Source organism: Sciurus vulgaris (assembly GCF_902686455.1).
Source record: "Sciurus vulgaris genome assembly, chromosome: 4".
Taxonomy (NCBI): Eukaryota; Metazoa; Chordata; class Mammalia; order Rodentia; family Sciuridae; genus Sciurus; species Sciurus vulgaris.
In genome coordinates, this window is record NC_136464.1 from 178586823 (window position 1) to 178601396 (window position 14574).

The following is a 14574-nucleotide window of genomic DNA, read 5'->3' on the forward strand; positions in this document are numbered from 1 at the left end:
GATATGTTTTCCAGGTTGTTACTTGTCTGATTTGCTTCTGATACTGTCCATTTAGTTTGCGTGTTTTAAATTTTTTTCTATCATGGTTTTCATTCTGAAGCCCTTCGTTCATTAAGCTTCATGGCTTTTCAAAACAGGCTGCAGTCTTGGTTTAGCTTGTGGGTGGGAGCTTGCCAAACCTGGCCTTAGCTGATGATGCCCACATACCTCCCTGGCACTTGAGGGACTGGCAGCTCACCTTCCGGTCTCTTTGCAGGGCTGCGTTGGGCTCCTCTCTCTACCTTTTTTTCCCCCCACAACGTACAGGGCGCTCTTAGCGCCCTGCCTATGGAAAGGCCTGTTGTGGAACGTGATGGAATGCAGTGTTTTCTTACTTTCCTATTCAGCTGTTCATTCTGGACTCAAATGTGAGAAAGACTGTTTCTTCTGCTTGCCAGGCAAGATTAAATCCCTCCATCCCCTAGATTATCACAACATTTGTGTGTGCCTCTGATAGAACTTTTGTTCCACGGCTATGGTGTTCTTGAAATAAGAGTCAGTTTCTTAAAAAAAAAAAAACCCTGAGCTTCCTTGAGACCAAAACCCAGGTTCTTGTCATGTATGCATCACCACCCTGATACTTAGTGCTCATAAGCAGCTGATTTAATGAATCCTAGGTTGAGGAAATGAGGCAGGAGGAACTCAGCAGACAGGGGTCAGGAAGCTTCTAGAAGGGAGTTTTGCTTTTTTTTCCATTTAAAAAGCTGGCCTTCTTCCTTTGGAAGTTCTCTTGGTCCTGACATAGGAAGGAAATACTTAGCTTCCTCTTTCTCCAGCTCCCTTCTGGTTGCAGCCCCCTCTCCCTCTCCTCACCTCCCAAACACAACAGCATCTGCACTCAAGTGCTAGCCCTGCCCGTCTGGCATCCTTCTGGTGTCTCTTGGAATCTCTTCCTTGGCAGTTTTCAGACTGCTAGTTGTTTGCTAGTTGTTATCTTTTCCTAAAGGCCTGAATGTACATTAGCAGTGCCCTGGATATTGCCTTCTATGTTATACATGTTCAGTAAAAGGTAAAACCTACTGAAGCATGGACCAAAAGGTTGGAATAGAAATTACCAGTGGGGGGCATGTCCTACACATATGTGTGTAGGACAGGTGGAAAGTCATGCTATGCACTTCCCGGCTGTGTCTCAAGACTGGTCTGAGTAGGACCCTGGGAGACACCGAATAAGGACTCTTACTCCTTTCACGTCCTTGCCTGTGGGCTGCTGATCACAGGAGGATCTCATCAGAGCTTTTTCGCAGGCTTTTGGCAGCATCAAGATGGAGTGGGAGGATGTAATGAAAAGATGGTATGTGAAATCAAGGACAAATCAAGGGAATCATGAACACCCATAAAAACTAGAATATGAAAGAACAAGAAACTCTGGGTATAGAGGAAACATGAGTCATACACATTTAATTAAATTCTCAAAGGAAGAAAATATAAATCCTAATTAAGAACATACTCAAAAGGACCCTGGAGAGAGTTGATTCCTCAAGGAACTGCTATTCTGGTATTTCAAAAGAGTTTTGACCAAATGTTCTGGACAACTTCAAGATTTTATACAGTAGTTTATTAGAGAGTTTTATTTGTAGATCTTTTGAAATTCTGTGCTTTGTTTCATTTTCCAGTAGTCTGCCACCTCTCAAGTTCTTCATGACACATTTAAGCTTAATGATTTGATGGACATGCTGTCCAGCTGCCTTAACAATCCAGAATATGCAGGATGTGTGGTACTGGGTTGCACTGACTTTTTAACTTGTGTGTTTAAACTTCCTCTAACATACATCCAGTCTCTTTTTTTGAGGAATGGGATAAACTACCTAATTTCCCTTTTTGGAAGGGAGACAACGGATCAGTGGTGGTTTCTGCAAATTTCTTTAAGTTTTAGTAAAACATTTTCCCACTTTTATTGCTATTTTTCATTTTAGAACACTTGAATTCTTGAATTGTTCCTGTTCTCTTTTCTATGTGCATTTCCTGAAGGGTAATTAATCTGCTTACTGCCCTGAAACTCTCTGGTCTTCCTCCACTTTGCCACTGGTCCCACAGAAGCCCTGAACCATTTGACCACTTTAACCTGGCCATTTTAGCCTAAATTCCTCTTACCTCTTATAGTGCTAAATATCTGCATCTGTCATCTGACATTTGGTATATGCTGTCTTATATTTAATCTTTTCAGTCTGGGTGTTCGGCTCCTTATCCATAGGGATGGTCCTGTATAGCTGTGATTCCATGTGTGATGCCCATGACCTGAGCATGTTCCCCCACAGCTTCCGATTGTATTCAGGGAGGAGTGAGGCTGTGTAAGCATCTTTTCTGATCTCACTGTAGAATAAAGAGTTACAGAGATAGGCTTTTCTCAATTGTATCTTGAATATTCAGTAGTGAAAACCTTTGTCAGTTGCTGCCGCTTATTTTTAAAAAATACTCTGTAATGTAGCTTCTTTTTATGTTTAAATTATTTTTTATGGATTGTTTTCCACAATGGGCTTGAATTTTCCTGGGATTCTGCCTCTTTGACAGTAACTCCCTGGGTTGAGCACGCATTCATTTCCAGTGGGCCCTCAGTAAATGGAGTTCACTCACAGAATAAAAGAAAATTGTAGAGACTTTGATAAAATTTAATTGTTAATGTGAATTTAAGTATTTTTTCAGAGGTGTAAGTAGTAGCGATGAAAGTTTGTGGTAGATGTTGACAATGTTAGCCATCCATTCAGATCACTTCCCTTGACCACCATAATTTGTACCAGGGAAGTCCAGATTCTTTTTTTTTTTTTAAATCAGCTGGCTTGAAAATGTGACTTTTGTTCAGGTGTCTACATTTTGTTTTCCAGTGGGTATTGCAGTTCATTACTTTGGCCTAACAGAGAATATCAACCTCTTCCTCATCAAGGCATAAGGCCCACATATCCTACCCATGGCTGGAACTCGTGTTTCCTGAGCATCTCCACATACCTCAGGGGGATAGTGCATTAATGTTCCATTTTCCTCATCCACTGTTTTTCTCCAGTTCATACTAAACACAATGCCAGATAAATCTCTACCGTGTAGTGCTAACACCCCTCAGGAGCTCTTAGGTGCTTGCTTGTGGCACAAATCCCTTGGCATCATTCCAGACCAATGCAGATTGGCCTTCCACTGCTGTCCTTAAACCTGTGGTATTTAAAGCTGTTAAGAGGGTGAGGATGATGGGATGCTGCTGAATAACAGATCGCAGTTCCAGAATCTATTCTTATCATCGAAGGTGTAAAAAATACATTCAATACATTCTTCTAGAGTTGCAGGGGTCTTGTACAGATGATCAGTCCTCTCTAGGACAAGCTCATACTAAACAAATTTTAAAAATGTCAGATGTTAATGTAATAAGGTGAGCCTCATTCTACCAAATGGACCTAAATTCTCGTGTTGGCGGCTCAGGACACTGGCTTCTTTCAACCACATGGCAGACCTGCTATTTCCTGTAGTTTGGATCTCTTCTTTCTCTTCTGAAGTTCATGACTCCATTTAGTGGTGGTTTCTCTGTCATTAAGTTGCAGATTTTTTAGATATACACAGGTCTAGACTGAATTGTTCTGGGTTTGGCTCCCGTCACTAACACATTCGTGTCTTCTCGTTCACAGAATCACTCTCTTGGATGACTACTGTAATGTATTAAATGATGTATTTATTGTCTTTTGTTTCAGAGGTGATCTTTTTCTGGCTTTGTCCTGAAATTGTGGGGGTGTCCTACGGTAGGCTGCTTTCTACTATTGTACCCTCTGTTCTAAACCAGGCGACGTGCTGTTCCCTGACACATCCCTCCCTCTCCTGTGGTTTTGTTTTCTCATCTCACACACTTTCCTCTGCGTAGGTTTGTTGAAATCCCACCACCTCATTAAGTTCCATCTTGAAATGCCACCTCTTCGTGATTCCTCAAACCCAACGTGCACTTTCTCCTTTAATTCTATATCCCTTTTGTGGTCCTGTCTTAATCCACCTTATATTAAAGTTACCTGCGTCCTCTTTCCTATTGTTTCCTTGCAGTATCTAATATAATTACAAGGTGCTCATGAATTGAGTTAAATTAAAATTTCCTCTTAACTCTAGACCAGTGGCTCTCAAACTGCGATCTCTGGACCAACATCAGCATCACCCGATTACATGTTAGAAACGCGGAGTCTTGGTCTCCACCACGGACCTGCTCAGGCTCAGCTGTTCTGAGGGTAGTGTCATCAATGTACCGTTCAACAAACCCTCCATTCTCAGCTTTGAGAACCACCGATGTAGCCTTCCTAAAGAGTTGGTATCCGGCCTCTATCAAGAGCATGGTTTTCCATTGATAGGAAATACCATAATTTTCAAACTGTGCGCACTTGAGTCCTGCAGATTCTGGCTGGCAGGAGAGAGGGTGGGCACCTATAGTCTTCCCAGTTTATTTTTTTCCTTAGCAGCTCTGCTTTTATTCTTTTAATGGACTAGTCTGCCATGTAAATTTTCTTTGAAAAAGGGGCTGTATCTCAAAAAAAGTTTAAAAATTATTGATCTAAATTTATTGGCACGAGGTTGGCAAACTACTGCCCCTGCACATGGGGTCTGTTGTGTTAATAAAATTTTATTGCAACACTGTTGCATCCACTGGCTCACACATGCCCATGCTGCTCCCATGCTGCAGTGGCAGAGCTGAGCTGGGTGAGCAGTACCTGTGACCTGCAAGCCTAAGCTGTTTACTAGGTGGCCCGTTAAGGAGAGGTTTGTTGATCTCTAATTTAAGCTACATGGAATGATGTCATATCCCTGATTGTTGTAAACCCATGAACATTCTAACTTAATATTTTAAGTCATGTAGGTAGATATTCTACATGTCTTACATAATAATAAGCCCATAAACATCACTCCAGAGGAGAAAAACCATCTCATGTCTTCCAGAAAAATAGGTCATGGTGAAAGAACATTCACAGCGACAAAGCAATGTGAATCTTAATGACAGGAGACTTTCTTACCTACCTCATTTGCTCATGATATCTTGAATACATTTCATGACATTAAAGTATTACTATTCACAGTCATTAAACTTTTGTATTACATTAGAATTAACAGAGGAGGAAAACAAGGAATACATAAAGATTTCCAATGAAAAGTCATACCAAACATTCTTTTGAAAAAAGTTTAAATTATAATTTTTACAACTTTAGAAAGATTTTGAGAGTTTTTCTAACTCACTTGTGTACATAAATGTCTTTTATAACCATTGAGCTTATAAGATGGCTAAATGCACACATGAAGATGCATATACCCTAACTACAATTAAGTTTAGTTTTGGAAATGAAATACTATTTTCTGAATTTCAGTTCTTAAAATTCTTTATCTAGAGCTGCCCAGGGTTATCAGTCTTTAGATTGTCAGATGTATACAAGCAAAGCCCACAAAAACTTACTATCATTTGTCATTATGAAATAGTGAGTGTGGTAGAGAAAAATCCCCTAGCTGTGCAGGGATGCCCTGGTGGTAGGCCAGGCAGTAGAGATCCGTATGGACGGTTTAGATGAAATTTTGGGGACCGGGGATGTGGTTTGGTACTAAAGGAGGAGGAGGAGGAGGAGGAGAAACAACAACTTTGGAGAAAGAATTTAAGCCAGAAATGTTATTGTCTCCACGGGCAGAGGGAAGGTGTGGGGCAGGGGAGAAGCCAGCCTTCTTGGCTCCCTGTTCCAGTCATTGACCTGCTGTTTTTAGTGGTCTTCAGCTATTTCAGTGCCTAGAAAATCAATCATTGTAACTGTAATTTGCAAGCTTTTATCTACTATTTTTAGGATTTCCAGTTTTAATGGGCTATTTGTTAATGAATAATTTAATTTCTTCCAGGAATGCAAGTTAATGAAACCTCAGTTAATGGCTTTGAGTACTGAGTGCTGGTAAAAACTTGTTTCTTATGGTAATGCTTTTGAAATTACTTGACAACTCTTATAGTTATGGGAAATAGAGGAGGAGAATGGTTAGAAGAGCTCGTTGTGGTGCTCCAGCCTGAATTTCTTACCACTTTGGGAAAATTACTCTTCTTATCTGTGTAACTTTTGTAGAAAGATGTGGACAAAGAAAGTGTGTTAGTGGGGGAAATAGGCACTTCTGGAGCTTAATTTTTACCCAGAATCTCTTTTTTCTATATATATATCAGTGGTCTTTAAATTGGGATGTACATACCACAGCCACATTAGAATGTCTATGTATATTTTAATCTAAGTTAAAGAGTTTACTTTTGTCTTTTGGAAAGCCTCATTAGTACAGTAGTATATGTATGCAGTTTATGAACAAATGTGATCAAACTGGGCATGCTACATATTCAGAATTTTGAGTGACTGATGTGCACAACCAGAAAAGTTGAGAGCACCGTGGTAGGCTCAAGTTACTGGGTTTCCTATAGGAATCAAGTCTCATAGACAACTTTGCGTATTATTAGAAGGTGTTGGTAAACAAAGACATATTTCAGTTCTTTTTTGCTATTGAATGTGTCTGAATTTCAGTCTTAAAAGTGAAAGTGAAAATAAATTCATTAATGTTTTTGTACCTTTTGATAGCTTCTCCTTGCCCCCAGCAGTGTCAGTGTGTTCCAAGCAATGTCTTCTCTGTCTTTCAGTCTTAACTAGTCCATTGTATAAAGAATGACCACTGCTGTACGGGCTCTCAGTGTGTTTGGTTCTGTTCTTGTAGCTTCAGGAGCCTTGTCGAAGTTAACACGTGGATTGAAAGATGAGTCACTGGCTTATATCTATCATTGCCAAAATCATTATTTTTGTCCAATTGGCTTTGAAGCAACTCCCCTTAAAGCGAATAAAGCATTCAGGTAAGCGTTTATGTATTTTATTTGGGTACTTCAACAGGAAAGTGTGTTGTGGAAAGTGTTTTAAGGAATATTTAAAAATATTCTAAGTCTCCTAGAAATTGAAAACTTAGTATCTACTTTCCTTACATCAACTTAGACTGTTCTTTAAAGATTACATAGCTTTTTTGCAGAATTACGTGTACTTAATTGTAGTTTAACAAATACCCTTTACTGTTGTACAGCCATTATGAGAAAGTCATTTGAAGAATCACTCTTATGTCTCTTATAAAATTGTTGCAAAGTCCTTTCCACAGTGTCTCCATTCCCTCATCCAATGTCCCACGTGAACAGTGTGTTAAGAGGATTGCTATAGCTCAGTGAAGTGAAAAGCATCTTCCATCTTAGAGTGAAAAACATGGGATTTTATCTTCCCTTCTTCAAGTGAAAAACATGCAGTGTATCAGGGTTCTCCCTTTGTCCTGGTTGCAGGGAAACAGAGCCCATTTTTATTTCTAATGTCAGGCACTATATTACCTTCATGGTTATATTTGCTTCTTTCTTTGACAAACTCTGAGTATCTATATTATGAACTATTTATTTTTACATATAGGAAAACTTGTACCTTTCTGAAAGAGACAATCCTAAAAAAAGAGAAGGTGACTGAGTTTGAATACTTTTCTTTTCCCCTTGGCAAGTTTTCTTCATGATGTTTGAGAGAAAGCCAGGATGTTAAAGGCAAAGGGGGATGTATTCTAGTTAAGAACCAGTGAAAACAGAAGCCATGTTGTTCTAGTCAGCTTTTTCGCTGCTATGACTAGAAGACCCAACTAGAACAATTGTAGAGGAGGAAAAGCTAATTTGAGGGCTCCCAGTTGCAGAGGTCTCAGTTCATAAACAGCTGGCTCCATTCCTTGGGTCTCAAGGTGAGGCTGAGCATCATGGTGGAAGAGTGTGGTGGAGGGAAGCGAGTGACTCGCACGATGATCAGGAAGCAGAGATACTCCACCCACCAGATACAAAATATATACCCCAAAGCCATGCCCCCTCTGCCCACCTCCTTCAGCCCCACCCTACCCATCACTCAGTTAATCCCATCATGGGATTAATTCACTGCTTGAGTTAAGGTTCTTGCAACCCAGTGACTTCTGTAAACCTTTTGCGTTCTCACACATGAGCTTTCGGGGGACACGTCACACCCAAACCATAATACGCGTACACTTTGTGTAAAGGTTCGGGCAGGCATGGCCATCTCACTCTGTTGAGGTTCTGTTTTGTTAATACCTGGATTGGTGGGGGAGGAAGAGACTAGTCAATTTTTGGTAGCTGCCTCGTCAGGGAAGGCAGATGTCTTGCTGGCAGAACATGGCTTAATCATGGGGACCGGATGGGTTATTTGAGGCTGGAGGCCTTGGTGTCACACTCAGCAGCCTGACGGTGTGCAGAGAGAGAGAGAGAGAGCCTAAGGCAGACAGGATCAAGTTCTGGGAACCAGTAAGTCGGATATTATCATTTTGAGAATGAGGAACAAGAGGGAAACTTTGTTCTCTCCAAATCCTGAAATGCTTTGTTCATCTCTCTGGGGGTGAAATTTTTATAAGTGAGGTATACATTATTATGATTCTTTTACAGTTATGTCCTACAGCTTCACCTTACTTCAGGCATCTACCAATGCAGAACATTTTGTGCCCTTTAAAAGAGGGTGTCTTTGAAACACCTGTCCTGAAGAATCACCTGGAATTAAAAAAAAAAAAGGAAAGGAAGGAAGCCATGCGGATCTCGAGGCTCCATCCCAGACTTGTTTGAGTCCGGATGTCCAGGGCTGAGTCTAGGAAATCAGTGTAGTTAAAAGTTGTATCAGTGCATTATTGTTTTAGGCTTGTAATTTTATCATACCTGCTGAAATTTCTTGCCTGCATGGTGAGAGAAGAGTGGTTGAAGAATTCTGGTAGCAGGCTAGGATTCTTTTATCCTTCTAGGATCTGGTGATACATAAAATCCTTGAACCCTAGATTCTGAATAGGGAATTTAGACTTACATTGAACTTATATGCTGTCTTTAATGACCTTCAGAAGTTTGCCCAAGCCTGAAATCTAATATTCATTCTAGATTAATGAATGCCATCTTTGAATGCATTTTAGCATACCCTTTCATATATAGTTGAGGCAGTGTACTCAAGGGGGTTAATGACATTTATTAGGCTTACCGCAAATGTATTTTATATTTAGCAGGGGTCCTCTCTCACCACAGGAAGTAGAATACTGGATCTTAATTGGAGAATCAAGTAGAAAACATCCTGCCATCCACTGTAAAAAGTATGTTGACTTTCTTGTTTTTTTCCTTCTTTAATGGAGGTAAGATTTAGATGTCATGAAATCATGGATCTCAATTGTATAATTAGACAGGTTCTGAAAAGTTCATCACCCCATGAAGAAGTGGTCCATTTTCATTGCCATAGAAAGTACCCCCATTTTCCATTCTTGTCTGTTCCCACAGGCAACCTGAGTTGCAATTTCCTCATCATATTTTTGCTTTGCCTCTTCTTGAATCTCATATAAATGGGATGACACAAAATTCTTCTGTGTCTGCTTCTTCATTTAAGAAACTATCTAGAACCTATATTCTTCTATAAAATTTTCAGAATTTGTTGATTTCTGCTAAAAAAAACCTTGAGATTTTGATTAAGATAAAATCAGCAATGTTGTGTATTTTTCAACAGTCATATGCATCTCTTGGTAAATTGTTTCCTAAGTGTTTTATATTTTTCAATGACATTTAAATTAACTTTTTAAAAATTAATTTTGTTGTTATTTGCTGGTCATACACAAATAAATAACTGATTTTCCTATGTAGACCCTGAATCTTCCATATTTAATACTTAATAATTTTAGTAATTGTTTTGTAACAATTGGATTTTCTGCACAATCATGTTGTCTATTAATGGAGATATGTTATCTTTTAATTAAAAATTTAACCTGGCATAGTAGCCTGTGCCTGTAGATACAGCTACTCAGGAGGCTAAGGCAAGAGGATTGCTTGAGGCCAGGAGTTAGAGGCCATACTGGGCAACATAGCAGACTCCATTTCAAAAAATGCTGTAATTCAAAAGAAATTAAGACATGTTCCAGCCTTTGCCTGAAGGTTGTTATCTAACATGCTGACATTTTATTTATTTTACAAGAAAAGTAACTTATGAACTATGAACCTTGACAACAGTTGGAGAAACACAATTGTCATAGAAACAAGAAGTTTTTAAAGCTTAGTAGATGGAACAATGCTGAGACAGGAATTATCACCAATTACTCTTTTGTTAATATTTTAGTAACTTGGTCTTGTGAAATGATAGGGACCTAAAGAAAGTTGTATTGTGTTCTTTCTTTTTAACTACAGATGGGCAGATATTGTTACTGATCTAAACACTCAAAATCCAGAGTACCTAGATATCCGGCACTTAGAGAGAGGGCTGCAGTTTCGAAAAACAAAGAAGGTAAGAAGAATACCATTGTGTTTGAAGGGATTTCCCAAATGACCACACTGCAGTGTTTTACTCAGCACTCTTTAGGTGGTAAATAATAGAAACTTGTTTAGACCATATTGGACAGAAAAGTATTTTAAAGATCTAGGGCTGTGTTTATGACTCAAAGGCAAGGAAAAGAGCCTATAGTCATCAGAGAATGGCACCCAGTGTAGGAATGAGAGCAGGATCCATTTAGCTAGTAATCCTCACTCTTAGGGAGGCTGTAGCTACCCTTGGCTCTCCTTTCCTCTGATTATTTCTTGAAGATCATCGTCTTTCAATTTATGTCTCCCTTTCATATGAACAGTCTAGACTGGGACTGACTGGCCTTGGTCCAGTTACATCATCTTGGCTGAACTAGGACCAAATTAATTATGATCATGGGTCAGAGCATGTGTTCAACAAGGCTGAGAGGGAACCTTTCAGAGAAAAGTAGATACACAATGTTGATTGAGTAAACATCCCCAATAAAATTCATTAACACAAGAGTACATGAAGAATGGGAGAGGAAGACGGTTGATCTTGGTGTTTGAGTTAGGCAGAAGAGGCAGTGAGTGTGTGTAGAGGCACCTGGGGTGGGAGAGGTGTTTTGGCTCCTGTGGGCTTTGTTATGTTCTGTAAAGACAGCTGTCAGGAAGGATGTATAGGATAGTGCGCTCTGATATCTGAACAGCAAAGCACTGTTCTTAGGAATGTGGAAAAGGAAAACAACAACAAAGAAAAAAGGGGATACCGGGGCTCACAATTAATTTCTCTATATTTTCTTCACTTGCTTTTTTTTCTCTTTTCAGGTTGGGGGGAATTTGCACTGCCTCCTAGCCTTCCAGAGACTTCACTGGCAAAGATTTGGGCTTTGGAACTTTCCCTTTGGAACCATCAGACAAGAATCACAACCTCCAGCACATGCCCAGGGAATCGCTAAATCTGAGAGTGAAGACAATATTTCCAAGAAGCAGCATGGGCGTCTGGGCCGGTCCTTCAGTGCTAGTTTCCATCAGGACTCAGCATGGAAAAAGATGTCTAGCATCCACGAAAGAAGGAACAGTGGCTACCAGGGCTACAGTGATTACGATGGGAATGAGTGACCCACTAAGTTCTCAGCACGGTGTTATCCATACAGCTTACCTACAGGACTGCATTACGACAGTGGAAGATTTCAGTGTCTAAGTTAATAGAACAGATCTTGTGGTACAAAGCATAACCTTGTAGTTTCTAGTAAATAAGCTTATATATGATTATCATGGGCGATTTCAGACATATAAGCAGATAAGCACAGATTATTGCCCTTTTAAAGTTAAGAGTATATAAACAATCTGGACAAAAAGTTTCATAAAATTCAAAAATTCACAACTATTTCTAAACAGAAACAAATTTACTTAACAGCATCAAGATTTGAAATACTTAAGCATGAAGTGATTTATAACTTGATCCCTAGATATTTGTTACAGATAGTTTTATTCCTAAGATGAAGATGTAAGGCATTGTCTGCCCTTAAAAACTGGGGGCTGCTGATTTCTAGGTTTTGCTAATGGTTAAAGCTCATTTAAAAATTATTTTGAGTCTAGTAGTTCTTTCACTAATAGCAGTATCTTGCTCGCCTCATTTGTTTCCTGATTAACTGTCTCAGGATTCTCAATAAAGAGGCAAAAGAGAATAGACTCAAAAAAACCTGTCTTTTCTATTGGTGCAATGGGTGACTTAGTGCATTGATTCCTTCTTGACTTTTCTGACTTGGTGTGTTAGAATCAAACATTGACAAGAACCTTAAGTCTTTAAAGATTCCTGTAAGTCTAGAATAAACCTGGTTTAGGGATTGAGTAAAAGAACATGTGGCATCCAAAGTTTCTGTACCCAAGTAATCTGCAGGGAGATCTTTTGATACTTGATTGGTCCTTCAAGTGGCGACATATGTTAATAACAGCTTTGCAGATGCATCAGGAATGCCCAGGTCACTCCAAGGACACTCTCTGCATTCTAAACTCTGAGCTGTTACCATATAGACAATTATCTTTTTGAAGCAAGTGTTAAATATTTTGGAAGTGTGGGTTTCATGTATTTGAGCTCCTCTCTAGCTGCTGTCAGGTTTTCTTCTGCCAACCAACTTCACAAACAACTAGGATCTCTTGTTCTTTCCTTTCAGGGGCTTGTTCCAGGACTTAAATCAGTAACTTGGTGATTACAAGGTGCTGAATATGTTGGTAACCATATTGCAATACACCTCAAGGAGAGGGTTCAGATTTTTATTTTTAAAAGTTTCATTTTTTTCTCTTAAATTTTATATCCATTTGTCCACACATACACGTTTAGCCTACAGAAAGGGATATATATTATGAAATGGTCATTTTTCTGAAGAGAATATTTTGCTTGAAATGCAAAGGTCTGAGAGGTTTGTAGGTTGTTGATTTTGTTACTTCATACTGGAACTTTTAAAAGGTTTTCATCTAATAAAATTTTGTTTTCTACTTTTAATCATGTGTTATCAAACCTTTATTTTAGATAAGGGAATACCCTTATAACTTTGAAGTACATGATAATTTCTCAGCTTTGCCTAACTAGTGTGTTATAGGAAACCATCTTGAATCTTTACTTTTGTAATCAATGAAACAGTGTGACTCTTGTATTATATATAGAATATAACATATAATATATATAATATAATCACATTTTCTCTTATATATATAGAAAATGTGACTCATATTACTTGAACCAAATGAAAGTATAATTTTGAATATAGGCTATTTCATATAGTTTATATTTCAGAGAAGAGATAGGTAGGAAGAGCAAAGAGAAGAAAGGAGAAAATGAAAAATAAGACATTAAAGAACTGGGTGATGCCTAGGAAAAGAGAGTTTATGCAGTATGCATACTAATCAATAATTTTTATAAAGGTCTTGATTTAATAACTTGGTTTAGAAGTCTGGCAGTTATTTGGAGCAAAGTGAAGTTTAGGTTTTGTGGCACAGTATTACCAAAAATTGCTGGCAATGGGAGAGTTATTGCACATTTCTCTTTGAAAACTAGTAACATTCCTATTCTATTCCATTTCTTGATCAACTCATATGAGTCTCCATATATGCAATGAAAGTTAAAATGCTGGTTCTGCACTTACCGGCAATATTGCCTCAGGGCAAATTAAGATTAATTTTATGTGCTTATTTCCTCATGGGTAAATGGAAAAATGGTTTTAAAGAATGAATAATCTAATACATGTCTTGTTTAAAACAGTGCCTTGTAGATAGGAAATACAATTTAAGTGCTACTATTATTCTAATATATTTCTGTTTTACTGTTTAGATTCTTTATAGAGAGCCTTTTCAACAGCATCTGAAGAAACCAATTCCTTGTAAATCAAATATACACCCCTTAGTGGCTGTTCCTTCAAAAGCATTTCATGTTCAAGAGCACTGCTTTGATGTTAAAATCACTTACAGCATTCAGCTTCCCACACTGGCTGATTGTTTTTTACTCAGCTCTCAGAAACAAAGTTGATTTAGGTCAAATTCTGTAACTATTCCTCTCACACTATTATCATTGTCACAGAGCTACACCCCATCATTAGGCCACACTGGTGCAGCAGCTACAGTTCTTCCCAGTTTGCCTCCTCCCAGATGCTGAAAGGGCTCAGGCAGGTGCTCTAGGCTGTCACATTCTTCAACTCTATTTCATGCAGTGTTTCCACCCTGCCAGTCATTCACTCAGAAACTAGTATGAGTACCATTATGCCTAGGCGTTTCACTTTAGAACTGTGACCTCAGAACAACCTAAAAAGTTAATGGCACTCCCATTTTGCTGGCAAGAACTAAAGCTCTCATGGGTGAAGAGACTTGTCTAGGACAACAGTGTCTTGGTGTGCTAGAGCTGCCATAGCAAAATACCACAGATTAGGTGGTTTGCAAAAGAGAAACTTATTTTCTCAGTTTTGGAGTCTAGAAGTCCAAGACAAGATCTTGGCAGGTTTGGTGTTTTCTCAAGCCTTTCTTAAACTTGCAGATGATCACCTTCTTATTGTGTCTCATGTGGCTTTTCCTGTGTGGGTGGGGGTGTCCCTGGAGAGTCTATGGGTTCAAATTTCCTCTTCTTATAAACACACTAATCATATTTGATATGGGGATAGCATAAAGGCTTCATTCTTCTTTCTTACTTTTCAGTGGTGCTGGGGATCAACCCTCAGTAAAACAACTCTGAACAATTTCAGGGTACTACTTTACGCATGGAGGAAATGCAAAAAGCCCTTTATAAG

At 38.9% G+C, this 14574-nt stretch overlaps 1 protein-coding gene across 8 annotated transcripts in view; it reads left to right on the forward strand.

The window, feature by feature from the left end:
- Positions 1 to 12803, forward strand: part of BIVM (basic, immunoglobulin-like variable motif containing) — a 33862-nt gene extending 21059 nt beyond the window's left edge. For 6 of the 8 annotated variants that reach the window (XM_079138621.1, XM_079138624.1, XM_079138623.1 and 3 more), the window contains 5 exons: positions 3708 to 3755; positions 6709 to 6841; positions 9046 to 9132; positions 10208 to 10304; positions 11126 to 12803. In XM_079138621.1, coding sequence (XP_078994747.1) covers positions 3708 to 3755; positions 6709 to 6841; positions 9046 to 9132; positions 10208 to 10304; positions 11126 to 11419 — 659 coding nt within the window. In that variant the 3' untranslated portion in view covers positions 11420 to 12803. The remainder of the gene's footprint in view (positions 1 to 3707; positions 3756 to 6708; positions 6842 to 9045; positions 9133 to 10207; positions 10305 to 11125) is intronic. The other 2 variants (XM_079138626.1, XM_079138627.1) reach the window with 2 other exon arrangements.
- The last annotated feature ends 1771 nt before the right edge of the window (positions 12804 to 14574 follow it).